Source organism: Lagenorhynchus albirostris, chromosome 3, assembly GCF_949774975.1.
Source record: "Lagenorhynchus albirostris chromosome 3, mLagAlb1.1, whole genome shotgun sequence".
In the NCBI taxonomy this organism is placed as follows: Eukaryota; Metazoa; Chordata; class Mammalia; order Artiodactyla; family Delphinidae; genus Lagenorhynchus; species Lagenorhynchus albirostris.
The window spans coordinates 159,286,915-159,310,574 of record NC_083097.1 but is presented as its reverse complement, the minus strand read 5'-3'; the positions used below and the strand labels follow the sequence as shown (position 1 = coordinate 159,310,574).

Genomic DNA, 23,660 nt, shown 5'->3' with positions numbered 1-23,660 from the left:
TAGACGTGAATTTTGGGGCTACCTTATTGAACCTCGTATAAGGGCTCCAACTGCTAGGTGAGCAGGGGACGCTTCTCTGGAGGCCGTGGGAGCCATGGCAGGTGTGGGCAGAGGTGGGTACAGCCAGCTCTCCGTGTCACAGAAACCCCAGGGGCTGGTGCAGGGACAGTGTACAAAGGGCAGTGAGGAGGGGATCCTTTGGGAGGGAGTCAGGAGGGGAGAGAAGCTGTGTGTCGGGGAAGGCAGTGTAATGCCCCCTAGCATGGGAGTGATCACCTCGCTCTGATGCTTTAAATACTCAGGTTTATTCATCATAGGCTCGGGGATAGTGATAAAGAGATTTGCACTGAGATCTGACTGAGGAGATCTAGGGTGACAGCCAAAATGATTTTTCAGAGAAGACAGAACATCAAGAGTCCATTTATTTGATGTGCATGGATGAAGTCTCCAACCAAGGGTCAGACGCGTCTCTGGTGAGCTCGCCTGTATACCAGCAACACATCGTCAACGGAGCCTCAGCGTCATGCAGCACCCAGGTCTGTCCCTGACCTGACCCGACTCACTGTGTGACCTCAGGCAACGTCGCTGAGCCTCAGTTTCTTCCTCTGTAAAGTGGGCTCATGGTCCTTAATGGATGAGATGGGTAAAGTGTCCAGGCACAGAAGGAAGGCTGAAAACATTATTCTTCCTTTCTCCTTCCCTCCTCCTCACAAGATCAGAGGCCATGTGACGTCTGTCCCTCCAAAGGGAGGAAAATAGGGAAGGGATGAAGGAGCTGGTGTCCAACTCTCGATGAGTCTCTGGTTTGTTCTGTGACCTTGGCCAAGTCAATGCCCCTTTCCAGGCCTTGGTTTCCCTACCTGTGAAGTGGGCACAAGGGGTTGGGCCTGAGGATGTCCAAAATCATTGCTATGGTTCAGATAATTCCCAGGGAAGAACTGGGGTCTTTCTCAGACCCCAGTGTTGGGCCTGGGGATTTCCCATGTTGTCCAGAGGGGACTCCAATATCTTACTTTTGTAGGTAGAGAAATATCTGGCCTTGTTTTGGGGGAGTGGGCAGGGGTGCAGCATCTAAGACTTGGGTCCAGCTGGAAGGAGGAGGCAGGATGAAATGACTTTCTGGAGGTGGGGCTTCACCTCTTCCCATAGGGTAGGGACGTGCAGTCCCGAGCTTATTTGCATATGATGTGGCCTAGCCAATAGGAGCCCAAGACCATCGGCTCATGGCCTGGGATTGGCTCCCCTGGGGTTCCATCCCAGGCGGTCAGTCCCTGACTGCCTCAGAGGTCTGTCTCTCGCAGGTTAAGACCTTTGTCATGTTCACTGCCTGGGGTCCTGGAGCCAGCTCCATTCATCTCCTTCTGACCCAGGAAGAGCAGATGGTCCTCGTCAGTGGGCAGGAAGTCAGGAGGCCTCTTGGTTCCTGGGGGCAATTCTTCAGCACCCTGGGGGGAGGAGAGAAGAAAGACCCTGTCATAAAGACCACTTCTGCTGTGTCAGCTCAGATATCCTCCAGTTGGGGACAGAGGGCCTGGGAGGACAGAACCTGGGCAGAGTTGCACAATATCCCCTTGTCCAGTGCATAGGTCAGTCCTGTCCCTTCTGCCTCCAAAACCTCCATCCACTTCTCTCCCCCATGCCCGTGTCACCTACAGTCCAGGCCATCAGAGCTTCCATGGATGCCTGCCCACCTCCTCTCTCTGACTCTGCCTATTGTTCTTCCAGAGAATATTTTCCCACAGCAGCTGGAGGGAGCTTTAAAACACTTAAGCCAAATTCCCTCCCTCCCCAGCCCTCACCGTCGAGTCTGCTCTGGCCTCAGACCCTTTGCACCTGTTCTGCCCTCCACCAAGAATGCCCTTCCCTCAGATTTCCCTATGGGTGTCTCCTTCTCATTCTGGACTCTATTAATGTCCCCTCTTCCAAGAGGCTATCCCCATCATAGCATTCTGCTTTATCTTCTTCCTAATATTCACCACCTGCTTAGATCCTATTCCTTTCTCGGTTTAGCCTTCTTCTGCTCCTGCCAGTACAGGTCTGGGTACACAGCAAGTGCTTAATAAATAAGGGAATGAAACAGGGATTCCAAAGCAAGAGCAGGCCTGGATCAGACCCCCCAGGGACAATGTTTCTTAAACTCAGGACATTCCAATAGCAGCCACACGGCTTTGGCCAAGGTTGGTCTACTCCCTGTGGTGTTTCTTATGTAAGAGTTTTCCTAAGTTGACTCACTTTTGAATTAAGCCATTTTCTTTTCAGGAGACACTTTATATCAACACCAAAAGACAAACCAGTTTCACTTGCCATAGATTGGAAGTAATTGTAAAAACAGATACGATGAAAATGAATTCTGCTCAGTGCTTGTTAAAGGGGAAAGTGTTGAAGACACATTAGCTCCCAACTGAGCCTTTCCACTGGAAGTAAGGAGAAGTTGAGAAAGACAAACATGCTGACTCACCCTGTCACTTCCCTGAGTTGTGGCCACACACAGAGCACCCGAAGCCACTTCACTGCCCCTCCCCCAACTCCAGGAGCAGAGCCCTAGACTGACCTTCATCAAGCTGTCATCCAGGGTGGCCACTTCTTCCTTAGGGGCCACAGATGCCGTCTGCCGTGTGAGGTCCCACCACAGCAGACCAGGACCCAGGGCACTGCGCTTGGTGGGGCCTGAGGGGGCAGAGAGAAAATGGAATTATTTAGCGAGGGGTTGGGGGCGGGGACTGGAGACCAGGCCCTGGGGAGGGGAAGGGAGAGCTCTGATGGTTTCCAATCCGAGATCTGATAGTGACCCACTGGGGACACTGGCAAGTCTCTGCCCCACTCTGGGTTTCAGTTGTCTCATCTATACAGTGAGGGGTTGTAACAGAACAACAGTGGATGGCCAGGAGGGTCCGGCACATGGTTCCGTTCACTCCTATGTCCCTATCGTCTAGAATATTGCCCAACAGAGAAAGACTCCATAAAGGCCTGGTGAATGTGAAGTCTGAGACTCAGGAAGCGAGAACAGGTACTATTATCTCTGTTGATTTCTTTTGATCTCTTTCCACTTCTCCATGGGATTCAGAATTCCTGGAGGAGCGCAGAGTTGCTAAGACCTTGATGAGAAGATATATCAGCACCAGGGACAGCGTCTCGTGGCCCTACCGGCCTTCCTCTAGCAAAGACTTAATTTTGGTGGGCGAAGAGGGAATAGAGAGGTGGATAGGGGATGCCTCTGTTTCTGCCTTTGCAAAATAGGACAAGTCCCACGAGGTGGAGGGTTGTCCTGAAGGTGATGCAGCACAAAGGGTGTAGATGTGGCTAGCACACAGTGGCCACTTGGCTGGCAGAAGGATCCTTCCTTCCCTCCCTGTCTGGTGGGTCCTAGAGGCAGAGGGATGGACAGGATGACTTCTAAGAATGCCACACGCCCTCCTTACCCGTCAGGCAGCTGACAAGAGCTCCACATAGCACGGTGCTCACTGTGCCCAGGGCACCATAATAGAGATAGGAAATGGCGTAGAAGCTGTCAGTTAAGGTGGGTTGATCAGGGTCCATTTCGAGGCTGGGGGAGGGAGAGTTGAGCATGAGTCTAAAATCCACTCCCAGCCCATTTGCTTCTTCCTGTCTCCACTCCCACGACCCAGCCCAGTCCTCCATTATTGCTCATCTGGCCATGTGCCAGTTCTCCTTCCCTGCTGCTATCCCACCAACACCCTCAGGCATTCTGTACACACAAGCAGAGGGAGCATTACTAAAATGTAACTCAGATCACCTCCTGCTACTTCTCATCACCCTCCATGGATCCCTATTGCCCTCAGAATCAAACCAAAGTAAGCTCTAAGAAGAAAACAGCTGTGAACCTTTATGACCTCGGATTTGGCAATAGTTTCTTAGATATGACACCAAAGGCACAAGCAGCCAAAGAAAACACAGAGGGAATTCCCTGGCGGTCCAGTGGTTAGGACGCCTTGCTTTCACTGCTGAGGGGGTGGGTTCAATCCCTGGTCAGGGAACTAAGATCCTAAAAACCACGTAGCACAGCCAAACGAAACAAAACAAAGAAAACATAGATAAACAGGACTTCATCAAAATGGAAAACTTTTGTATATCAAAGGATACTGTCAACAGAATGAACGACAACACACAGAATGAGAGAAAATGTTTGCAAATCGTACATCTGATAAGGATCTAATATCCAGCATTATAAAGATATAAAGAATATATAAATTACAACTCAACAATGAAAAGACAAATGGCCCAGTTTAAAAATGAGCAAGGGATCTGAGGAGACATTTCTCCAAAGAAGATATAAATATGGCCAGTAAGCACGTGAAAAGATGGTCAACGTCCTTAGTCATTAGGGAAACAGAAATCAAAACCACAATGAGATATCACTTCATACCCAGTAGGATGGCTAGAATTTTTAAAAGGGGAAAATAACAAGTATCGGAGAGGATGTGGAGAAATTGGAACACTCATATATTGCTGGAGGGAATGTAAAATGAGGTAGTCACTGTGGAAAACAGTCTGGTGGCTCCTCAGAAAGTTAAACATAGAATTACCATGTGATTCAGCAATTCCACTCCTAGGTATATACCCAGAGAAATGAAAACATATGTCTACACCAATACTTGTACACAAATGTTCATAGCAGCACTGTTCACAATCACTAAATGTCCATCAACTGATGAAGGATAAATAAAATTGATCCATCCATACAGTGAAATATTACTCAGCCATAAAAGGAAGGAAGCTCTGATACATGCTACGATGTGGATGAACCTTAAAAACACCATGCTGAGTGAAGGAAGCCAGAGACAACGGGCCGTATGTTGTACAATTTCATTCATATGAAATGTACAGAATAGGCAAATCCATAGTGACAGAAACTGGATTAGTGGTTGCCAGGGGCTAGAGGGAGGTGGAAACGGGGAGTGACTGCTAAAGCGTACAGAGTTTTATTTTTTGGTCTTTTTTGTTTTGTTTGTTTTTGAGGTAATGAAAATATGCTTCAGTTAGTGGTGATGATTGTATAACCTGGGGAATATACTAAAAGCCACTTTTAAACGGCTAATTTTATGGTCTGTAAATGATATCTCAATTTAGAAAGAAAAGAATCAGATTCCTCTGGCTGGACCTCTTCTCCTATCCTTACTCCTCGCATTAAATCCACCCCAACCTCACCATAGTTGGAATGCACTACAGTGAACACTGGGGGACTTCCCCGGTGGCGCAGTGGTTAAGAATCCGCCTGCCAGTGCAGGGGACACGGGTTCGATGCCTGGTCCGGGAAGATCCCACATGCCGCGGAGCAACTAAGCCCGCGAGCCACAACTGCTGAAGCCCGCGCACCTAGAGCCCGTGCTCCGCAACAAGAGAAGCCACCGCGATGAGAAGCCCGCGCACCACAACGAAGAGTAGCCCCCGCTCGCCGCAACTAGAGAAAGCCTGCCCGCAACAATGAAGACCCAACGCAGCCAAAATAAATAAGTAAGTAAATAAATAAATAAACTGAACCCTGGTCTCAGAGCCTTTGCACTTTCTTTCCCCTCTGCTGGAAATGCCCTTCCCTCACTTCTTCCTGCTCCCCGCTCCCCCTCTCAATCGGGCCAGGATTCCTCCCTGGCCACGCCTCCCGCTCACACCAGCTCGCTCACCTGGAGGCCCTGCTGGAGGCGTTGGCGGCGAGAAGCGGGTCTAGGATGCCAGAGGCGTTGGCCGAGGGCACAGCACAGCCGGCGGCCGATGAAGGCAGGACCCCCATGGACTGCGCGCTAGGCGGGTACAGAGTGGCACCCACGGCCACCCACAGCGACAGCGCCAAGCCCACCGCCAGCCCGGACAGGACGCCCTGATGGGGGACCCAGTGTCAGTGGAGGGTACTCCCAGCCCCTCACCTCGCTCACCCCCACTCACCAGCGTATTGCAGGCGGGGAGGAACATTCCCAGGATGAAAGCTCCTAGGAGGGGGCCGCTGATGACTCCCATGATGGTGAAGGAGCCCTGGGAGAGTGGGTGGGGTTCAGACTGAGAGCAGAGCTCTGCCACCTTTCCTGTCCTCAGTTTACCCGCTGGGAAAGGAAGACCTGGGGAATTCTACTGTGGACCTTGAGACTCCTCTGTGCCCTAAAGGGGAGGCGACTCCTTGTGCCTGCCTCTCTCCCAAAGATGCTGATTCTCTCTCTTGACAAACTTGGTTCCACCTCCAGGCCAGGAGGCCCTTCTTGCCCCCAGGCCACCACTCCCGCTCCTAGCTGCCCCCTCCCCCGTCCCCCCCCCACCCCCCCGCTTTTGGCCAGGTGGCTGCAGGAAGTATCCTGCCTGTGGCATCAGTCAGAACTCAGTTCTGCCGCTGACATGTGTAACCTTCTCGGAGCCTCATTTCCACGTGGATGTTGCCTCACCTCTTGGGGAGATTAGGGCAGGGTGGGGAGCGGGGCTCACCTCGAGAACGCCACCCCCCAGCAGGGAGGACAGAGCTGCCACAGTGAGACAGGCCGAGCCGTAGATGAGCGCTGTAGTGGATGGGGATGGCACTGTCAGCGGGGAGAGGCTGCCCTGGCCCCCCACCCGGGTCCCCCAACTCACACAGCCCCTTGGAGATGATGACAAGTCTCCGGGGGGTCAGACTCGGCAGCCGAGGTTTGATGAGGTCCTCCACAGTGACAGCAGCCATGGCATTGATGCTGGTGGATGCAGTGCTGGCGGGTACAAGGGAGGGGAGAGGGTGTCCTCAGGCCACATCAAGGGATTGGCCACACACACCCTGGGGCCTATCTGCTAGGGGAGGCCCCCAGCTGCCCACACTATCTGGCCTGCCAGGACCCCCAGCCAGCCCGAGGGCAGAGGCAGGGGTGACAGAATTCCTCAGGACTGGAGATGTCCACATCTCCACACTCCCCCATAGACCTGAGACACCCTCGCAGGAGCAAGGACACCCATGACCAAGGACACAAATGACACAAGTTCTCATTACAGAGCGATAATGGGGTGCAGAGAACAGTCTCATGGAACTCTGGTCACAGCAGGAGCAGGCCACAAGTTGTAGAAGATTTGAAACTGCCAGAGTGTGAGGCCCCTGAGGGCAAGAGTGGGGGACCGCTTGGCCATGGCTGTGCCCCAGTATTTAGAACAGCAGTACCTGCCACATAGGTGCTTATCAAACATTTGTTTGGGGGATGGAGGACAGAAAGAAGGGAAAGGAGTCTCGTGTGGCCCTGCCGGGGACTAAGACGGTAAAGACTCTGGAGCTGGGGTCCTGATGCCCAGGGTGTGCCCTTTGCCAGAGCCCACCTGATGGGGACTGAGCAGTAAATGATGGACATGCCCAGAACATTCCATCTCACAGGGGAGTGGCTGGTAGAGACAAGGAGGACCCACGGGCTCAGATGTGGCCAAGTGAGCAAGCTGTACCACTCACCTGAGGGTGCCACTGTAGGCACAGGCCAGAAAGAGCCCAGGGACTCCAGGCAGGTCCACGAAGATGTCCAGCACCATCAAGGGCATGTACTGGGGGGAGTCGGGGGTCAACCTCCAGGACAGCAGCACCCCAAGGGCAGGGGCTTCTGTCTGTCCTTACACTGCACGTCCCCAGCACCCTGTACAGACCAGGCTCACAGTGGGCACTTAGCGTGTGTGTGTTTGTTGATCGACTTTGTGATACCATGCAAAGAGCCCTGGGACCTGAGTGAGGCAAGGTCCTGTGTCATCCCCACTTTACTGATGGAGCCAGTGAGACCAAAGAGGTACACACCTTGCTTGAGGTTACACAGTCAGACAGTCCAGGATCTGACCCCAGAGGAGGATCTGATGGGATGGTCTTGCAGCCTCTGCCAGCTCTGAACCCCAGGGTCAGAGATCCCGCCAGGGTGTGCAGGTCTAGGTCTTGGCCCTGGTGCTGCCCCTGACTTGCCTGTAGACCTCAGGCAATTGATCTACCCACGACCTCCTGCCTCAGTTTCCTCATCTGTAAGTCAAGGGCCATGGCAACCTTGGCCTCATCACATGTTGAAAGATTTGATGGGAAATGAACTGCTTGTGAAGGGAACAGCATAAGGCACAGAGACACTTGGGACACGAGAGAGGGTCATTATGGTTAATGTCATCATTTCATGATGGACCATGGTCCCATCTCCTCCTTGATAGCCTTCAGGGAGTCTGAAATGCCCCTCCCCTACTCCCTCCCATGGCTTCCCATCACCTCCCAGATCCTCCTGTGAGCTGAGCTCTTTCCTGCCTCTGGACCTTTGCACAGGCTGTCTCTACTGTTCCACTCTCACCCGCAGAGACTCATCCAGAGGTTCACAGTGGGGGTGGGTAGATAGAAGTGGCCTAGGAGCCTGGACCAGACTCACCTGGTCTGGGGCAGAGATACGCCCTGCCAGGAGAGGGTCACAGTCAAGGTAGAATGTGAACATGATGATGCCACAGAAAGCAGCACTGGACACGATCAGGAACAGGCCCAGTTGGTTGACGAGCACGGCCCTGGGGGGAGAGGTGGTCTCAGAAGGGGAGGGGAGCAGCACGTCCCTGAAGTATATCCACTTTGCCCCTCCCAAATACTCACAGCTTGGCCTGTTTCTCCGTGCGACAGGCCATGTAGCGCTGCACCTGTGCTTGGTTCACACCATACATTGAAAGCCATACCAATGTGCCACCGACAACAAAAGTCCAGAATGTGTAGCGGCTCCTTGGGTCCAGGTCAAAGCTGGATGAGGGCAGGGAAAGTCAGCCATGTGGGGATGCCACACTGACTTCACCCTCCCAAAGTGCCCCGGATAGCCATTCTGCACCTTATGGGCCTTAAAGGGATATTTGGGGTAGGTTCTGAAGTGTGACTAGGAGTTTGAATCATCCACGTATGCATTCAGAAAACATTTTGTCTATGTTCAGCTGGGAGCTCAGAGAGCCTGCAGTCCCCAGTCTGGGCTAGGGGGTGGGGTGGTGCAGAAGACTGGGCCACATGGAGGGATGGGGGCTGTGGGAGTACAGAGAGGGGGAGCCAGGGTTCTGTCCGTGGGGAGTCTCGGGAGGGGAGCAAGGAGGGCTTCCTGGAACAGGAGGCGTTGGCTGGCTTCTCTCAGGGCAGACAGATGTCAGCTCCATCGTTTGGCAGTATCCCCCTTTATGTTTTCACTTACTCCATCAGGTTGATCCTGGAGTGGTTCTTGGCAAGCTCAAGTACTTGCCCAGGTCCACCCACGAGCATAGTTCCGCGAGCCAGGACAACCCAGAAACCACTCAGCATCACTAAGACCTGAAACACGTCGGTCCAGATCACAGCCTTCATGCCGCCCTGCAAGATGTGACAGAGAGGGAGACAGGGTGTCAGATGGGAATCTGTCTGGGGCCTACAGGACAGGGCAGAGGTAGGAGGGAGAAGGAGTCAGGTGGCGGACCTGGCTGGGGCCAACCTGGCCTGGCCTCCAGCAGTGGCTGGGACCAATACCCCTCTCTGCCTCGGTTTCCTTATCTGTAAAATGGGGGTAATAACAGTACCTTCCTCAGGGTATCATTGTGAACTAAATTAGTTACTATAAGAAAAATATTTGGAAGAGCATCTGGCACATACAAGTGTTCAGTGAGTGATGGCTGCCACCATTATTATCATTATTAGTACTACTGTTGTTATTAGCTGTTGTTTTTACCCATCCAGCCTTCATGTCTTTGGCATGTTTTTCATGTTTTTGTCTTGGCAGCCCCTGGATTTTCCTTTGGAGAAGCCCCTTCCCCCACCCAGGTCACTTGGGTGAAGCTAACCCTGCTCCCAGCTCCAGGAATAGCCAATCAGAACATCCTAGCTACCCAAACATCTGTGAATGGCTCATCCTTCACAGAATACCAGAGCCAGCCAAACAGAACCCTTCAGGGACTTCAGCCAGCCCATCCTGAAATTGGAACTCACTTGCTGCTGGAAGGAAGCCAAAAGGGATGGAAGCCTGGAGCTAATGAGGTCCCTAGAGATGGGAGAGGGACCCAGAGGACTCTGTTGTAGCCCCTGGATCCACCCATGCCTGAAGCTAGATTGTCCTTGGACTTTCAGCAATAAACCTTTCAAATCACCTTTCATAATAAAGATGAGGAAGTAGGCCCAGTTGGGACACAGGCTTCCTCCGGAGGAAGGGAAGGTAGGGAGTGGATGGGCCTGCCCACAGTCTCTCCCACTCAGTGGACATGGAGCCCCACGTCGGGTGGGGGTAGGGGGACATTCACCACAGTAGTGTAGAAGGTGCAGATGACTCCGGTAGACAGGAGCGATGCCCAGATGTCCAGCCCTGTCACTGCAAGGAGACCCTCCCATTAGGCCACTGTGCAGGGTGTAAACTTGGCCTCCACTCTCTTGGGCCCTCTTCTCTCCAGGAGGATACTTCCCTCCCAAGTCTCTCCTAGGGCTGCCCCTTCCTTCCCCTGGTCCAGTCTCTAAGCTTTTGTCCCCTCCCCGTCACCCTCCCCCGAGTCAAACCTTGGTTCAGGATGAGCGCGGGGGCGTAGATCACGATGCCGGTGTACAGCATCTGCAGGTAGAGGGCAGGGGCAGGTGAGTAGGGGCGGGGGGATTGGGGGGCTCCTGGGTTAAGAAGACATTAGGAGATAGGGGGAGAAGGGTGGTTGGGGTACGTGACTGGGGGCAGATGGGCAGGGCCATGTAGGGTCGCGGCGGGCTCGGGTAGCGCGTATGCGAGAGGCCTGTGGGCCAAACTTGTATTATAGATGAAGCCTCTTGGGGGCGGGGTCAGAAGGATTGTGGGCGGGGCCTAGGCAAGGCTTTGCGGGGTTGGGGCGGGACCCACGGGGCGGGGTCGTGAGGGAAGGAAGAGGGCTCTGGGCGGGACCGACCAAGATTTGACCCGAGCTGGAACCTGGGGGCGAGGGCGGGGCCGAGGCCACTCACTGTAGCTACCAGGTACTGCAGGGTCCCGCAGAGCCGCACAGCGCGGCTGAAGCGCAGCTCCAGATACTGCAAGGAGGAGCCGAGGGCTCATGGTCACTTGGACTGGCCTTACCCAGGGGTCCGACGCGTCTGGGGTCCTTCACTCGCCCTCTTGGCTTCTGCCCGCCCTCGGGAGGGCAACGGCGCTCTCCTCACTCTTGCCCACGGGGGCTCCCGCCCGGAGCACACACTCCGACCTACCTGCACACACCTGCGCACACGCGCCATCCCCGCGCCTGTCCACATGGCGCGTGCCCAGGAGGACTGAGCCATCAAGTGTGTACACATCAGCCCCACCCACTCCCATTCATGTCTGATCGTCCCCCGGGGCTGCCGCCTCTCTGAGTCAACTTTGGCAAGATACAGACAGTGCCTGTAGCAGGCTGCCTACCGTACACTGGTCAAGATTTTAATCACTTTGCTCACTGCCCTGGAGCGAGGTCCTGTAATTAGCCCAGTTTGACGTTTGGGAAACCCGAGCAGATAGGCGACCCCTTGCCGAAGGTAGGAGGAGGCGGGGATGTCGGATTTCGAATCCTGAGCCCGCCGCCCGGCGAGCACTCGGGTGTACGCAAGCCCAGGCATGTGGGTTGCAAGTGTGTGCCTGTGCGCACGTGAGTGCGCTCCTGGCCGAGCCTGGCCACGCCCTGACCGGGTTTCCACCAAAGGGAATCCGGACGCCGGCTCGTCTACCCCCTTCCTGCCCCTGGCCCCAGTGCCTGGGGCTTCTTCCCAGAGCCCTCGCCACCTGTCCGCCCGGGGGGTCCCCACATTAAAACACTAAGGAGCCCGCCTGCGGCCCCCTGCGGCCCCCTGCACAGCAGTTCAAATCCTCAGGATCTCCCCCGCCGCGACCCTGCGTTCCCAGCCAGGCAGGTCCTGACGCTGCCGGGCCTCTGCCTGGTACCTGGTAGGTGCTGGTGAGGCCCAGGCGGTAGAAGACCGGCAGGAAGAGCAGGGCAGTGAGCAGAGAGTTGAGCAGCTGTCCCAGGCACATCCAGAGGAACTTGAGGCCGTAGCGGTAGGCCTCGGCCGGCACGCCCAGCACCTGTACCGCCGACATGAAGCTGGCGGCCAGCGAGAGGCCAACGGGCAAGGCAGTCAGGCGCCGGCCCCCGGTGAAGAAATCCTCGGCGCTGCGCTGCCCGCCCCGGGCTAGCCCGACCCATAGCCCGATGCCGGTGGACACCAGCAGCATGAGAGCGAAGACCCCGTAGTCCCAGGCTCCGAACGTGGCCCGCGCCCCTGCCTCGACGGCGGCCATGAGGTGTGGGTGAGGGGACCAGGCGTGTCCTCCGCCCTTCCAGCCACCCCGCGTGTCTCGGGTCAGGGAAGTTGGCAGTGGCAGAGGAGGCAGGACTGCGCAGAGGTGGGAGGATGCTCGGCCTCGGCAGCTACACGGCAAGCCTGTCCCCTTTGGTCCCCCGCGGGCCGGGGCTCCCTGGCCAAGGAATCTGTGGCTCCTTGCTGTGGTCGCCTGTCTCCTTGTCCCTCCTCTTCGTCTTCGTGTCTGTCTCCACCGTCTGTCTGTCCGTCCACCTGGCCTCCCACTCGGTCCGATTGCCCGGTGCAGCTGTGCGTCCACCACCCAGACGTCCGTCCCTCTCCCTGGGAGCTGTGCTCAGCGCTGACTGCAGGAGGTCTCGGTGGGGCTCAAAGGGGCAGCTCGCGGTGGCGGGCTGTGGATTTATTGGGCTCCCGGGTCAGCAAAACTCCGCCCCCAGACGTGGGGGCGGGCAGGACCCGCACCCTTTCCTCCCTGGATTCGATCGGATAAGCCGGGACAGGACACGTAGGTGGCTGCTGGGGGGAGTGGGGTGGCGGAGCTGGGGAGGCTCCCAAATGCCCCCCGCTTGCTTCGTGTGACACTTTCCGCTGACCATAAGCTGTTAATGCCTCCCTTTGACAGGTGGGGAAACTGAGGTTCTGAGATGGCATGTCACTCACCCAAGGCCACACAGCCTGGAGCAGTGGCTGCACCATTCAAATCCCCACTGTGCTTTTTGCACCTTGAGCTACGGGGAGCTCACTCACCCACAGGAGTGGGGTTTACTTTCAAGGTTGCAGGGTCCCATAAGGAAAGTTTGCTCTGCTTGAAACACCGCCCCCAACTGGCACCGTGACCCACTCCCTTTCTCTAGAACCAAACCCCACTCTCAGGCTAAGTTGAGTGGGAGGCATTCAAGTCCTGAATGCATACATATTTGAGGAAGTCTTTGCTTCTCTCTGGGCCTCAGTTTCCCCATCTGTAAATGGGGGTAAAATAGCCCTTGCCTCAGAGGAGTAAATTGAACCTGCATAACAAAAGCCTGGCACAGAGTAAGCACCTCATTCATTCATTTCTTTGTCCACTCATTGGTTCCTTCACCAAACATGCACTGAGTGTCTACGCTGTGCCAGACATTAAGTGTATAATGGAGGTCACGGGGGCGGATTGTCTGTGGCCATGAACCTGAATAAATGGAGACAGGACTACCTGGGGAAGTAGTGTCTGGCATGTCCCTATCGCACAAATGAGGAGACCAGAGGTACAGGGGAAGGGGAAGTCCCTTGTCTAGGGTCATGTCATCAAGAAACTCAGACACTGTCATCTGGAGGCTCTGACCTCTGGGTTCATGTCCTAGTTCGACCTCCAAAAGCTGGGTTCCCTCCTCCATAAGCGAGAGGGATCTAAGAATTTGCCCGGTTTCATGCTAGGGCACTGGAACCCTCCCCAGCCTCTGCCGCCCCCTGGTGGCCTCTTCTGGCCTACACACGTCACCCAAGCTGGGTCCAGCGTCCCCCAGGCATCCTCATGTTTCGCCCAGGACCGTCTTCTCACCCTCTCTCCACGCAAGGGTGCAGAGCCAGCCTGCTCTTCCCTGCATCTGCTGCCTGCTGGTGTGCACCTTTCACCTGTGCCAGGAGGATGCGGAGGACACCGAATTCCTCCTCCTTCTACTCCCCTGCTGCATCCTCCTGGAAAACCTGGTGGGAAAGGGGAAATCCAGGATTCCCACAAGGCCAAGCAAGCGAATGCAAATATATGCAAATTGATGCAAACTCAGGCAAAACCTGTCGTATCTCCCCAGGGAGGTTCTAGGAACAGGACACTGGGGACACAACAGGATCCAGGTGGACCCACCCCGCTCACGGCCTCATGGCTGACCAAGCCAGCAGATGAATACCCATTTCAGAAGCTAATAGATGACAAGAGTGAAGCAAGGTCAAAGATGGAGACAGCCTGGGGGGCCACTTAATGTGGGGTCTCAGGGAGGGGCCCTGCAGGCAGAGAATGAGCCAGGCTTCGAGAGAGCTGGGGGGAGGGCCCTGAGGTGGGAAGGAGCAGGACAGGGAGGGACGCAGCGGACCTTGAGCCTTGGCGAGGGTTCTGGGTTTTATTCCGAGGGCGCTGGTCAGTGGGGGCGGGCCGCCATTAAAGAATCTGGAGCAAATGAGGGACCTAACGAGAGTTCTAGGTTCTGAAAAGCCCACCATGTCCAAGGCGGCGATTGAGGGGTGGGGAGAAATGGGTGGGTTCAGGACATGTTCTGGACTTCCTGCACGGGAGGCCCAGAGTTGGAAGCCCTGCAGGGGGCGTGGTAGAGGAGAAAGTATGGAGGAGGGCAGGGATTAGGGAGGGGAAGCAGTCACACCTTCCCCGACTGTGTGATTCCTCATGGAATGGGAGGAGGGCAGGCAGGACCCCAGGACCCCCTGTCGATGGGGGGAGAGGAGCAGGGCGATCCCTGAAGGCCCAGCAGCAGCAGTCTAAGCAAAAAGGGCAGGAATGTCGGGGTGCTGGGTGGGTGTCTGCTGCCCCCACTCCTGCCTGCTGCCTGGGTTCCAGCGTTCCCACGTCTCCCTGGTGACAGGGCAAGAGGTGGAGACGAGAGGTCATGAGCTACTCTAGCCCTAGCTTGACCTGCTGGGTATCTGTCCTTGAACATCTAACCCTGCGCTCAGTAAAAGCAAACCTTTATTACCACTGGTGGCTGTCATGGTCATTGTCATTGTGAGATTCTCTGATTCCAAGTCCTAAGGATTCTGATCCTACGATTCTGAGTCTCTGGGTGTCAGGATCTACTACAGGTCTCCTGCCACCCCCACCCCCACCGTCTTGCCCTGGCACCTGCCCTTGGTCCTGACACAGGAGTGAGGTGCAGGGTGGGTCAGGGATGGGCGGCTCTTCCCCAGGGCTCCCAGCTCTGACCAGTCTGTGACAGCCAGCACCTTGACAAGCCCCGAGGTGGGACCTGGGAGTGCCTCAGCACCTGAGTAGGAGGGAGGGGTCCACCAGGCCTCTCGGGTTCCAGATTCTTGCCCATCCTTGGGCTGGCCGGGTGAGTCCGGGCAAGGACCTGTTCCTGGGCCCCAGCTGACCACAGAGAGGAGTCAGTGATCCAAGTGGCCAGTCCTGCCTCACAGACCACACATGGATGGGCCCATTTCCTCCTAGCTCTGGGCCTTTGCGCTGGTTGGTCCTGGCATCTCAACTCCCACTGGAGATTGAGGGTTCAGCTCAGTGGTCCTCACCTCCAGCCAGCTTTGGAAAGCCTACAAAGGTGTTTACTTCTCATGTTCTAGTCATGCAGACCCAGAGTAAAAACAGCTGCTGGAGTACCAGCCATTGTGCCTATATTCTAGCCAGATGGTAGTTCCTGGAAATGGCACACCTCACTACTGCTAGTGTCACATGCCCATCCCTAGGTTAAAAGAAGGCTGGGAAACTTCTGGGTACCATCTAGATATGGAGATTCCTCTGAGGAAGGAGAGAAGGAATATTTAGGAATTTCTGCCAGAAAGCACAGGGTTAATGAAATCAACTAGGGAAACATAAAGAAAAACTTGGCCTGGCCCCCCAAAATACACCTTAAACATCAGAAAGTACCCTGAGGAAAAAAGTATTTGCAACATATGTAGATTTTTTTCAGGCTTTTGCCCCACATACCTGAGCTTTTTTTTCGGGAGGGTGCACACCACACGCCTTGCAGCATCTTAGCTCCCCGACCAGGGATTGAACCCGGGTCCCAGAGGTGAAAGTGCGGAGTCCTAACCACCTGACTGCCAGGGAATAACGATGCCAGAGCTTTTAAAAAGTGGTTCAACTTCATAAGATTTTTTTCTTTCATATAAACGACTTTTGTATCAGGGCAGAAGGCTTTCGCATAAGGAAAAGCAAATTCAAATCCTAAGATGTGGTTTTTTTCAGCCACCGGCTTGCTAACCCAAGTTGTGGGCAAGGCTGGAGGAAAACATGACCCCTCTTATTAAGTGCTGTTGAGAATGAACTGGTACATCCGTGGAAGACATTTTGGCAGAGTTAACATCAAAAATTTGACCCAGCATTGCCAGACCCAGGACTTTACCCCACGTGGTGCAGATACAGGTCATCACCACTCTTCTCAGACTTACATAACTCCTCCTGGTGACGCAGTGACACACGTGGTCCCTGCCCTCTCAGACTCAGTCTGGTGGGGGACAGAAAACCAATGGTTTACAGTCTTCAGTGAGGCAGTGATGATCTGTGGAGAGTAGTCTAGGCACAGCGCTCAGCAAGTGCAAAGGCCCGGGAGGTGGGAAAGAAGCACCGGTGTCGGAACAGGCAAAGCAGCCAGCAAGGACCCAGGGCCTGTCTCTCCCATGAGAATGGCTAGCTGTGCCTGAGCCCTGCCTCGGGCACCTCTCCAAGAACAGGTGGGGTCTGAAGTGAGCTGGTTTTCTGGAAACCACCCAGGATCATCCTGCCAACTAGCCCCACCGCCACAGGTGGGGAAGGGGAGACTATGCCCCTATCCAGGACCGCCCTCCAGGACTGGTTGCTCTCCCCGCCCCCTCAACTACCTCTTTGTGCCTCAGCTTCTTCCCAATCGACGGCTCTCTGGAACACAAGGCAGGTCCTCGTTGACCTGTGTACCCACCGCCTGCAGAGTAGTGACTCCCTAAGGCCTGTCAACTGAGCAGATCGGGTCAGTGTCCAGACCTTCTGAAGAGGACACTCAAGGTTCAAAGGGCCAGGGTTGCCCAGGGTGACACACCAAGGACAGATGTTCCCAACATCTGAGCTCTTAGCTGTGCCTCAGCCTCCTGGCTGAGGAGCTCAGGCCAGGGTGGGATTAGCTTCATGCCTGGAATTCCAGGAGACAGATGCCCACTGTGAAACCTTGACCTCCTTGGGCAGGATTAGGACAGCTTCATTCAAGGGGCCCCAGCTGGCGAAGGGGAAACAAGCTAGCACAGCAGGCTCATGACCCTCTTGGACGCCCCCTTGTGCCTGCTGTGAGGATCCTGACCAGGGTTGTAGGCTGGGTGGGGAAGGCCACACACAGAATGAAACCAACCCCATCAACCTGATCTCCCCCAGGGTGCAGCTGTCATCTCACCACCACAGAAATGGAGGGCGGCGGGGGGAGGCACAGAGCTGAGAACTGTGTCTACCAAGGAAGGTAAGAAAGATCTGGGGGCCAAACCTGTGGCCATACAGCATACCCCGAAGCTCACAGCACAGCACAGAGCTGCCTGCTGGCACCGAGAGAGCTAGGGGGGCAGGGGCTGGCCATTCCTAGAGCTCCCCTTCTGGAGAACCCAATGTCAGGGTCCTACTCGAGGAGAGGACTCCTCCCAGAGCACTCACAGCTTGGCTGCACCCTTTTGAGTTCTGCAGGGTGTGCAAAGAAAACAACTGTATCTGAGCGCCCGGTTTTCCCAGCGAGTTTTATTTGGGCAGACCTGGGGACAGGGAGGTCCTGCATCTAAAAGAAGGTGTTGGGCCTCTTGGTGGTGAAGCGTGGCTTGTGCTGGCGACGGAGGACCCGGTGGGGCAGTGGGAATTTGATCTTGGAGTCCTGTAATAAGAAAAGGCAGGCAAGGGGGTTGTGGGGAGGCTCTTAACCTCGTCTCCCAGGGACCACTGAGGTGTGGCCACCCCCACTGGGCTCCTGCGTCAAACCCGGTGCTTTACTGCATCTCCCAAGTCTGGAGGAGCTGCCTGCCCAGCAGGGCCCCGAGGGCACTCACGTGGAACTGCTTGACCGCTGGCCGGCGGCACTTGCTGGCTGCGATCTCCTCCACCTTCATGATCTGGATCGAGTGAGCCCGGGCACGGTGCCGGGCGCCCATGTCTCGGTCTACAAGGATTAGGAATGGGGGCACTTGGGGAACAAGTGGCCACAGCACCTGGTCCCAGCAGGTACTGGCTACCAAGTGTGTAGAACCTCCAAATTCACTTTGAGGGGCATGGCTGCAGGCCCCCAAAGGCGACAAGATCCACTTGCTGTTAGCACCTCTGTTTAAACTGCTGTTACAGGAAACAGCAGTTCTTGGGTTTAGGTGCTTGGGCTCTGGTCCTGGTAGGTGACCCACCCTGGGAGCACCTGGGGCTGCGAATGGCAGGTCCCAACACTGGACAGGGGCTGGATTAGGTTCTGAGCAGCAGTTGCCTCTACACAAGGGGCTGACCTCAAACCTCAAGAAAGAGGTTCCAGATGCAGTTGGTGGTGGGCGACTGAACCAGCCCAGGAATGACTCGAGTACCCTCCCTCCAATCTCCTAAGTCCACTTGCTGCCAAGGTTCCAGAAAAAGGTGTGCTTGGGGCATCCTCTCCACTCCTCCTGCCCCCAAAGCAACACCTCCTGTGCCTCCCCTGTCACCATCCCTGGGACTCCCACCTGCACCCAAGGAAGCTCTTGCGTTTGTCCTGCCTCAGTCTGGCAGGAAGGATGCCAGACTGAGCCGCAAGTGCCTGCCCTGTGAGCCTAAAGGAGGGACCCGGTGGCTTACAGCACTGGGTGACAGCGCCGGCTGTGGTCAGGTCCCGGTACTCCCGGTACATGTTGTGGGTGCCACTGCGGGAGTCATAGCGCAGCCAGATGCCGAAGTTCTTCACCCGCAGGGGAGATTTTTCGAACACCTGCCAAAGAGAGGAGACCAGCTGAGGCGAGAGCAGCAAGTGAGCTTCAATCAGACCCCCCCCATCCCTGAACCTCTGCTCCCGCCCCGCCCTGCCCTGCCGCTCCAAAGGACAGCCCAGCCCCCAGGCCTCTCTTGCCTGTTTCCCAGTCCCCGCACCTTCAGACATCTGAGGGGAAATGTGCTGTGCAAGGGGAATTCCCATGGCAACAGCAGGGGCGCAGAGCAGTCCAGGCCGAGATGCTTCCCCCATGGGGACCGACACAGCTCCAGACCACCCCTCAACACAACTCTCCTGGGACCATCTGGGCCAAAAACCATCTGCTGCCCAACGTAGCCTCACAGTGCAGAGTCCAGCATCTCCCCCACCACTTTACAGATGAGGCCCAGCCTCAACCAAGGGGTCCCAGCAGGCCTTCCCTGGGCCTTGGGCTTTCTCATTAGGAAAAGGGCACCGAGCCACCTATTCCATCCCAACCTAGGGCCTGAAGAGCACAAGGGAACACGCCAGAGTCTGTAAAGTCTGCTAACTCTGTGGGGTGACAGATGCCCCATGGGAGGGTGTAAATCCTCTCCGGATCCCACCCAGCCTCGAACACCCCATACCTGTCCACAGTAGACAATTTCCCCTAAAGACTTCTTCATCTTCTTCAGCTGAGATACAAAGTACCAGAAGCGGGACTTGGCAACAACATGGTTAGGCGCAAAGATCCGCATGCGATAGAGGGGCGGCGTGCGGCACTTGGGGGTCGGCAGGCAGCGCCCCACCACCTTGTATTCTCGAAGCTGAAAGAGAAACGGGGGTGAGGTGGGGCCGGCACCCAAAGCCCAGAGGTAACTGTGGAGACTCACTCTGCTCCCCTTCCCAAGCCCGTTGACAACTGGATGAGGGGACGGAGAAGGGCAAGTCCCACCCCAGGGCCTCCGTGCAAAATCTGGCTGACTGTGGGTCATGCCACTGTCTGAACCTTCCACATAAAAGGGAGTGAGAGTGGGGAGCATTAACCAAGGTGCCTGTGTGCCCTTGGCCCTGGCTCAGGAAAGCTGGGTGAGTGTCACAACCGCTCCCTTCCTCTCCCTTTCTATGGGATGGCCTGGAACAGTCAAGCTGTCTCCTTCCTCCAGAGCATCTCTGCAGCTCACAGTTAACTTGCCAAGATCCTCTTTCATTCCACACCCCAGGGACAGTAACCAGCCTGGGATCTCACAGCCAACTCCAGGCAGAACCAGGACAAGAATCCAGTTCCCTGCCCAGCTGTGGGCTCCCTGCTCTGCTGTCATGACTTGCAGCTGCCTCACTTTTCCCAGCTGCTGTCCAAGGGGTTTGGACTCCCACGTGTAAGCTCCCTGTTTACACAGATGCAAAAGGTGAAGATGGCTGCCAGGTCCAAATCCTGTGCTATACTAGAAAGGAACCATCTCCATAAGATGACCCGTCACCATTTTACTAATATCAATAGAAAATAACTCCAAACCTCACAAACTCGGTTCCTACTTCTGTCAACCTGACTCATCGGCCTCGCGGACCACCCATTCAGGAAGGGATACCGATGCGGTCGGTCCCTTTTCCAGTGTGGAAACTGGGGCTGGAAAGCTGAAAATGACCCACCCATACTGTTTCTCCCCAGGGCCTACTCTTCCATTTCTGTGCTATTAACACCCTCTGATTTTGCCCAGTACTCTCCACAGCGATAAGGCTCGCACTCTCCATGTCAGCTCGAACTTATAATAAATTTCTTCTATTTCTCTCACAGCCATACCAGGAGAAACAGAATTCTATTGCCCTCTCCCCCACCCCGCCCTCCCACCACCCCGTCCACTTTGCTGACGAGGAAACTGAGGCTCGGAAGCTCGATGAGGTCCCGCGGCGCATGTTTCCACGCCGTGCAACTTGTCCCTTCCCCTGGAAAGGAGACTCGGCCTCCCCGATCCCCGAGCCGGCCAGGGCCATGCACCGGCCTCCCCACGCGGCTCCCGCAGTGGCCGCCATGTTGGCTGCAACTGGGGACGGCGGCGCGCGGGACCTAGCCGGAACAAGCACTTCCCGCGTGTCCCATGCCTCCTCCCGTGGCCCACGATTCGGTCCGCTTCGCGTTTCCCGACTCCCTGCCCCACCGCGATTGTCTTACCGTGCCCGAGGCCTTCATAGCGCCCTATACACGCTCGCCGCCACCCTCGAAAAGGAAGTGACCGGCCTCGCGCAGCCGCTCATCTCGACTTCGTGGACGGAAGTCCCTCCCATTCGATGCCGCGAACCCATTGGCTCGTCGGCCCCGAGCTCAATAAGATCTGCTTCTTCATTGGCTCCAGATCCACCAAACTCTCTCAGCCCGGCCTCCGTTTTTGGCGAGACTACAACTCCCAAGACCGGGGGAGATTAGCTCTCCTGTTCAAACGCGACGGAAGGGAGCGTCGGCGCGCGCGCATGCCGGGCGTTGTAGATACGCCGGGAGGTCTCGGTGGCCAGTTCCGGATTCCACTTACTCGGGATCCTTATGTAGGTAGAAGCGGACCTCGGCTGGTCCAGGGGCTATGATGAGGTCGCGGCGCTTCTTCCCACTCCGGGTCTCTTTTCTCCCGGAGGTGTGTTAACGGAGTTCTCGAGTTCTCTTCTGTTAAATGGGAATAATACTGGTGTTTTTCCTCCTAGAAATGTTACAATAATTAGATAAAATAGGGCTTCTCTGGTGGCGCAGTGTTTAAGAATCCACCTGCCAATGCAGGAGACACGGGTTCAAGCCCTGGTCCGGGAAGATCCCACATGCCGCGGAGCATCTAAGCCCGTGCACCACAACTACTGAACCTGCGCTCTAGAGCCTGCGAGCCATGACTACTGAACCCGCGTGCCACAACTACTGAAGCCCGTGTACCTAGAGCCCGTGCTCCGCAACAAGAGACGCCACCGCAATTAGAAGGCTGCGCACCTCAATGAAGAGTAGCCCCTGCTCGCCACAACTAGAGAAAGCCCGCGCGCAGCAATGAAGATCCAACACAGCCAAAAATAAACTAAAAAAAAAAAAAGAAAAATTAGATAAACTAAAAAAAAAGTAAAACGCCAGGGACAGAGCGATTAACAATCGCTAACTTTCATTAAGAGATGGAGTGGTAGTTATTATTATTATGGAGGGGTGTCTGATTTGTGTTTCATAGTAGCAGATATTCAAACCCCATCTGCTTGCTTCCAGTACAGATCCTGGGGCAGCGGGGGACGGGGGGGTGGGGCGGGGCGGGGGGAGGCGCTAGAACTGATCAAGGTGCAGCCCCACCTTTGAGGGGCTCCGGGCTTAGCAATTTGTTGGGGCAAAAAGAGGCTCTCCTGGAGGGGAAACGGAGAATGGAAAAGGAAAGAACTCACGATGTCAGGCTGTGAAGAAAAGCAAAGAGGAAAGAGGGTAAATTGGAGGGTTTATTTTAGGAGGGAGGGCTCTTGGAGGAGGTGACAAATGAGCCCAATTAGAATGTTTTTTATTAAGTAAAAAATTAATAATGGCTTAATTAAGATATAGTTCACATGCCATACAATTCACACATTTAAATTGTACAATTCAATGTTTTTTTAAATTGCATTTACAGATATATATATGTGTGTGTATGTATATATGTGTGTATATATATATATATATATATATATACACACACACATGCACACAGTTGTGCAACATCACCGTAGAATTTAGAACATTTCCATAATCCCCCAAAGAAGCCCCTTACCCTTAGCAGTCACTTTCCATTCTCTCCCCCTTCCCCAGCCCAGGGGTACTAAGAATCTACTTTCTACCTCTATGGATTTCCCTATTCTAGACATTTTACATAATTGGAATCATACAAAGTGAGATCTTTTGTGATTGGCTTCTTTCACTTAGCATATATTTTCAAGGTTCATTCACATTATACCATGGATCAGTACTTCATTTCTTTTTATGGCTGAATAATATTCTATTGTGTAGATATATTTTGTTCACCCATTCTTCAGTTGATGGACATTTTCGTGGTTTCCACTTTTTGGCTATTGTAAATAATGACAGTTGCGTGCAAATCTTTGTGTCAATGTATGTTTTAATTTCTCTTGGGTATTGCTAGAGGTGGAATTGCTGGGTCACATGGTAATTCTATGTTTAACTGCCAGAGTATTTTATAAAATACCTGCATCATTTTACATTCCCATCAGTAATGTGTGAGGGCTCCAAGTTCACTTCCTCACTGACGCTTTTAATTATTTGTCTTTTTTATTATTTGTCTTAATTATTTGGTTATATTATAACCATCCTAGTGGGTGTGAAGTGGTATCTCATTGTATTTTTTATTTGCTTTTCCCTGATGACTAATGATATTGAGCATCTTTTCCTGTGCTTATTGGCCATATGTATATCTTCTTCGGAGAAATGTCTATTCAAATTCTTTGCCCATTTTTAAATTGAGTGGTTTTTTTAAAAAATAATTGAGTTGTAAGGGTTCTTCATATATTCTAGAGATTCATAGTTTCTTATCAGATATATGATTTGCAAATTTTTTTTCATTCTGCGGGTTAACGTTTCACTGTCTTGATGGAGTCCTTTGAAGCACAAAAGTTTTTAATTTTGAAGTCCAACTTATCTATTTTTTCTTTTGCTGCTTGTGCTTGTGGTGTTATGTCTAAGAAACTACTGCCTAATACAGAGTTATGTTTATGTCTATGTTTTCTTCTAATACTTTTATAATTTTAGCTCTTATATTTAGGCTTTTGATCCATTTTGAGTTAATTTTATGTGTGATATGAAACAACGGTCCAACTTCATTCTTTCACATGTGGATATTCAGTTGTTCCAGCACCATTTGTTGAAAAGATTATTCTTTCCCCTTTGAATTGTCTTGTCAAAGATA

At 54.1% G+C, this 23,660-nt stretch overlaps 2 protein-coding genes and 1 non-coding gene across 3 annotated transcripts; all 3 read right to left on the bottom strand.

Moving 5' to 3' along the window:
- Positions 1–451: 451 nt before the first annotated feature.
- Positions 452–12,176, bottom strand: SLC5A5 (solute carrier family 5 member 5). The gene is made up of 15 exons (XM_060146634.1): positions 11,820–12,176; positions 10,874–10,939; positions 10,445–10,496; positions 10,195–10,262; positions 9,123–9,277; positions 8,549–8,689; positions 8,337–8,466; positions 7,403–7,491; positions 6,571–6,683; positions 6,427–6,497; positions 5,899–5,985; positions 5,640–5,833; positions 3,420–3,544; positions 2,552–2,667; positions 452–1,445 (listed from the first exon to the last, which is right to left on the bottom strand). The coding sequence occupies exons 1-15, from the start codon at positions 12,174–12,176 to the stop codon at positions 1,281–1,283; spliced, it is 1,929 nt and encodes a 642-aa protein (XP_060002617.1). The 3' UTR covers positions 452–1,280.
- Positions 12,177–17,578: 5,402 nt separating this feature from the next.
- Positions 17,579–21,024, bottom strand: RPL18A (ribosomal protein L18a). Its single transcript, XM_060146633.1, has 5 exons — positions 20,930–21,024; positions 19,407–19,586; positions 18,672–18,801; positions 17,909–18,018; positions 17,579–17,736 (listed from the first exon to the last, which is right to left on the bottom strand). The coding sequence occupies exons 1-5, from the start codon at positions 20,945–20,947 to the stop codon at positions 17,644–17,646; spliced, it is 531 nt and encodes a 176-aa protein (XP_060002616.1). The 5' UTR covers positions 20,948–21,024; the 3' UTR covers positions 17,579–17,643.
- On the bottom strand, positions 18,095–18,227 carry LOC132518936 (small nucleolar RNA SNORA68). Its single transcript, XR_009540049.1, has one exon. It is a non-coding gene; the product is annotated as a small nucleolar RNA SNORA68 (small nucleolar RNA).
- Positions 21,025–23,660: the final 2,636 nt, after the last annotated feature.

What these genes read in the sequence shown, in the direction of transcription:
- SLC5A5 (XM_060146634.1), bottom strand. Translation starts at nt 12,176, where the DNA reads ATGGCCGCCGTCGAGGCAGGGGCGCGGGCCACGTTCGGAGCCTGGGAC. An exon ending in GCACCTTCTACACTACTGTG is followed by an intron (nt 9,278 to 10,194) that starts GTGAATGTCCCC and finishes CACATCTTGCAG; the next exon opens with GGCGGCATGAAGGCTGTGAT. An exon ending in TGGGGGGTGGCGTTCTCGAG is followed by an intron (nt 5,986 to 6,426) that starts GTGAGCCCCGCT and finishes CCACTCTCCCAG; the next exon opens with GGCTCCTTCACCATCATGGG.
- RPL18A (XM_060146633.1), bottom strand. An exon ending in AAATTGTCTACTGTGGACAG is followed by an intron (nt 18,802 to 19,406) that starts GTATGGGGTGTT and finishes TCTCTTTGGCAG; the next exon opens with GTGTTCGAAAAATCTCCCCT. An exon ending in CGGCGCTGTCACCCAGTGCT is followed by an intron (nt 18,019 to 18,671) that starts GTAAGCCACCGG and finishes TAATCCTTGTAG; the next exon opens with ACCGAGACATGGGCGCCCGG.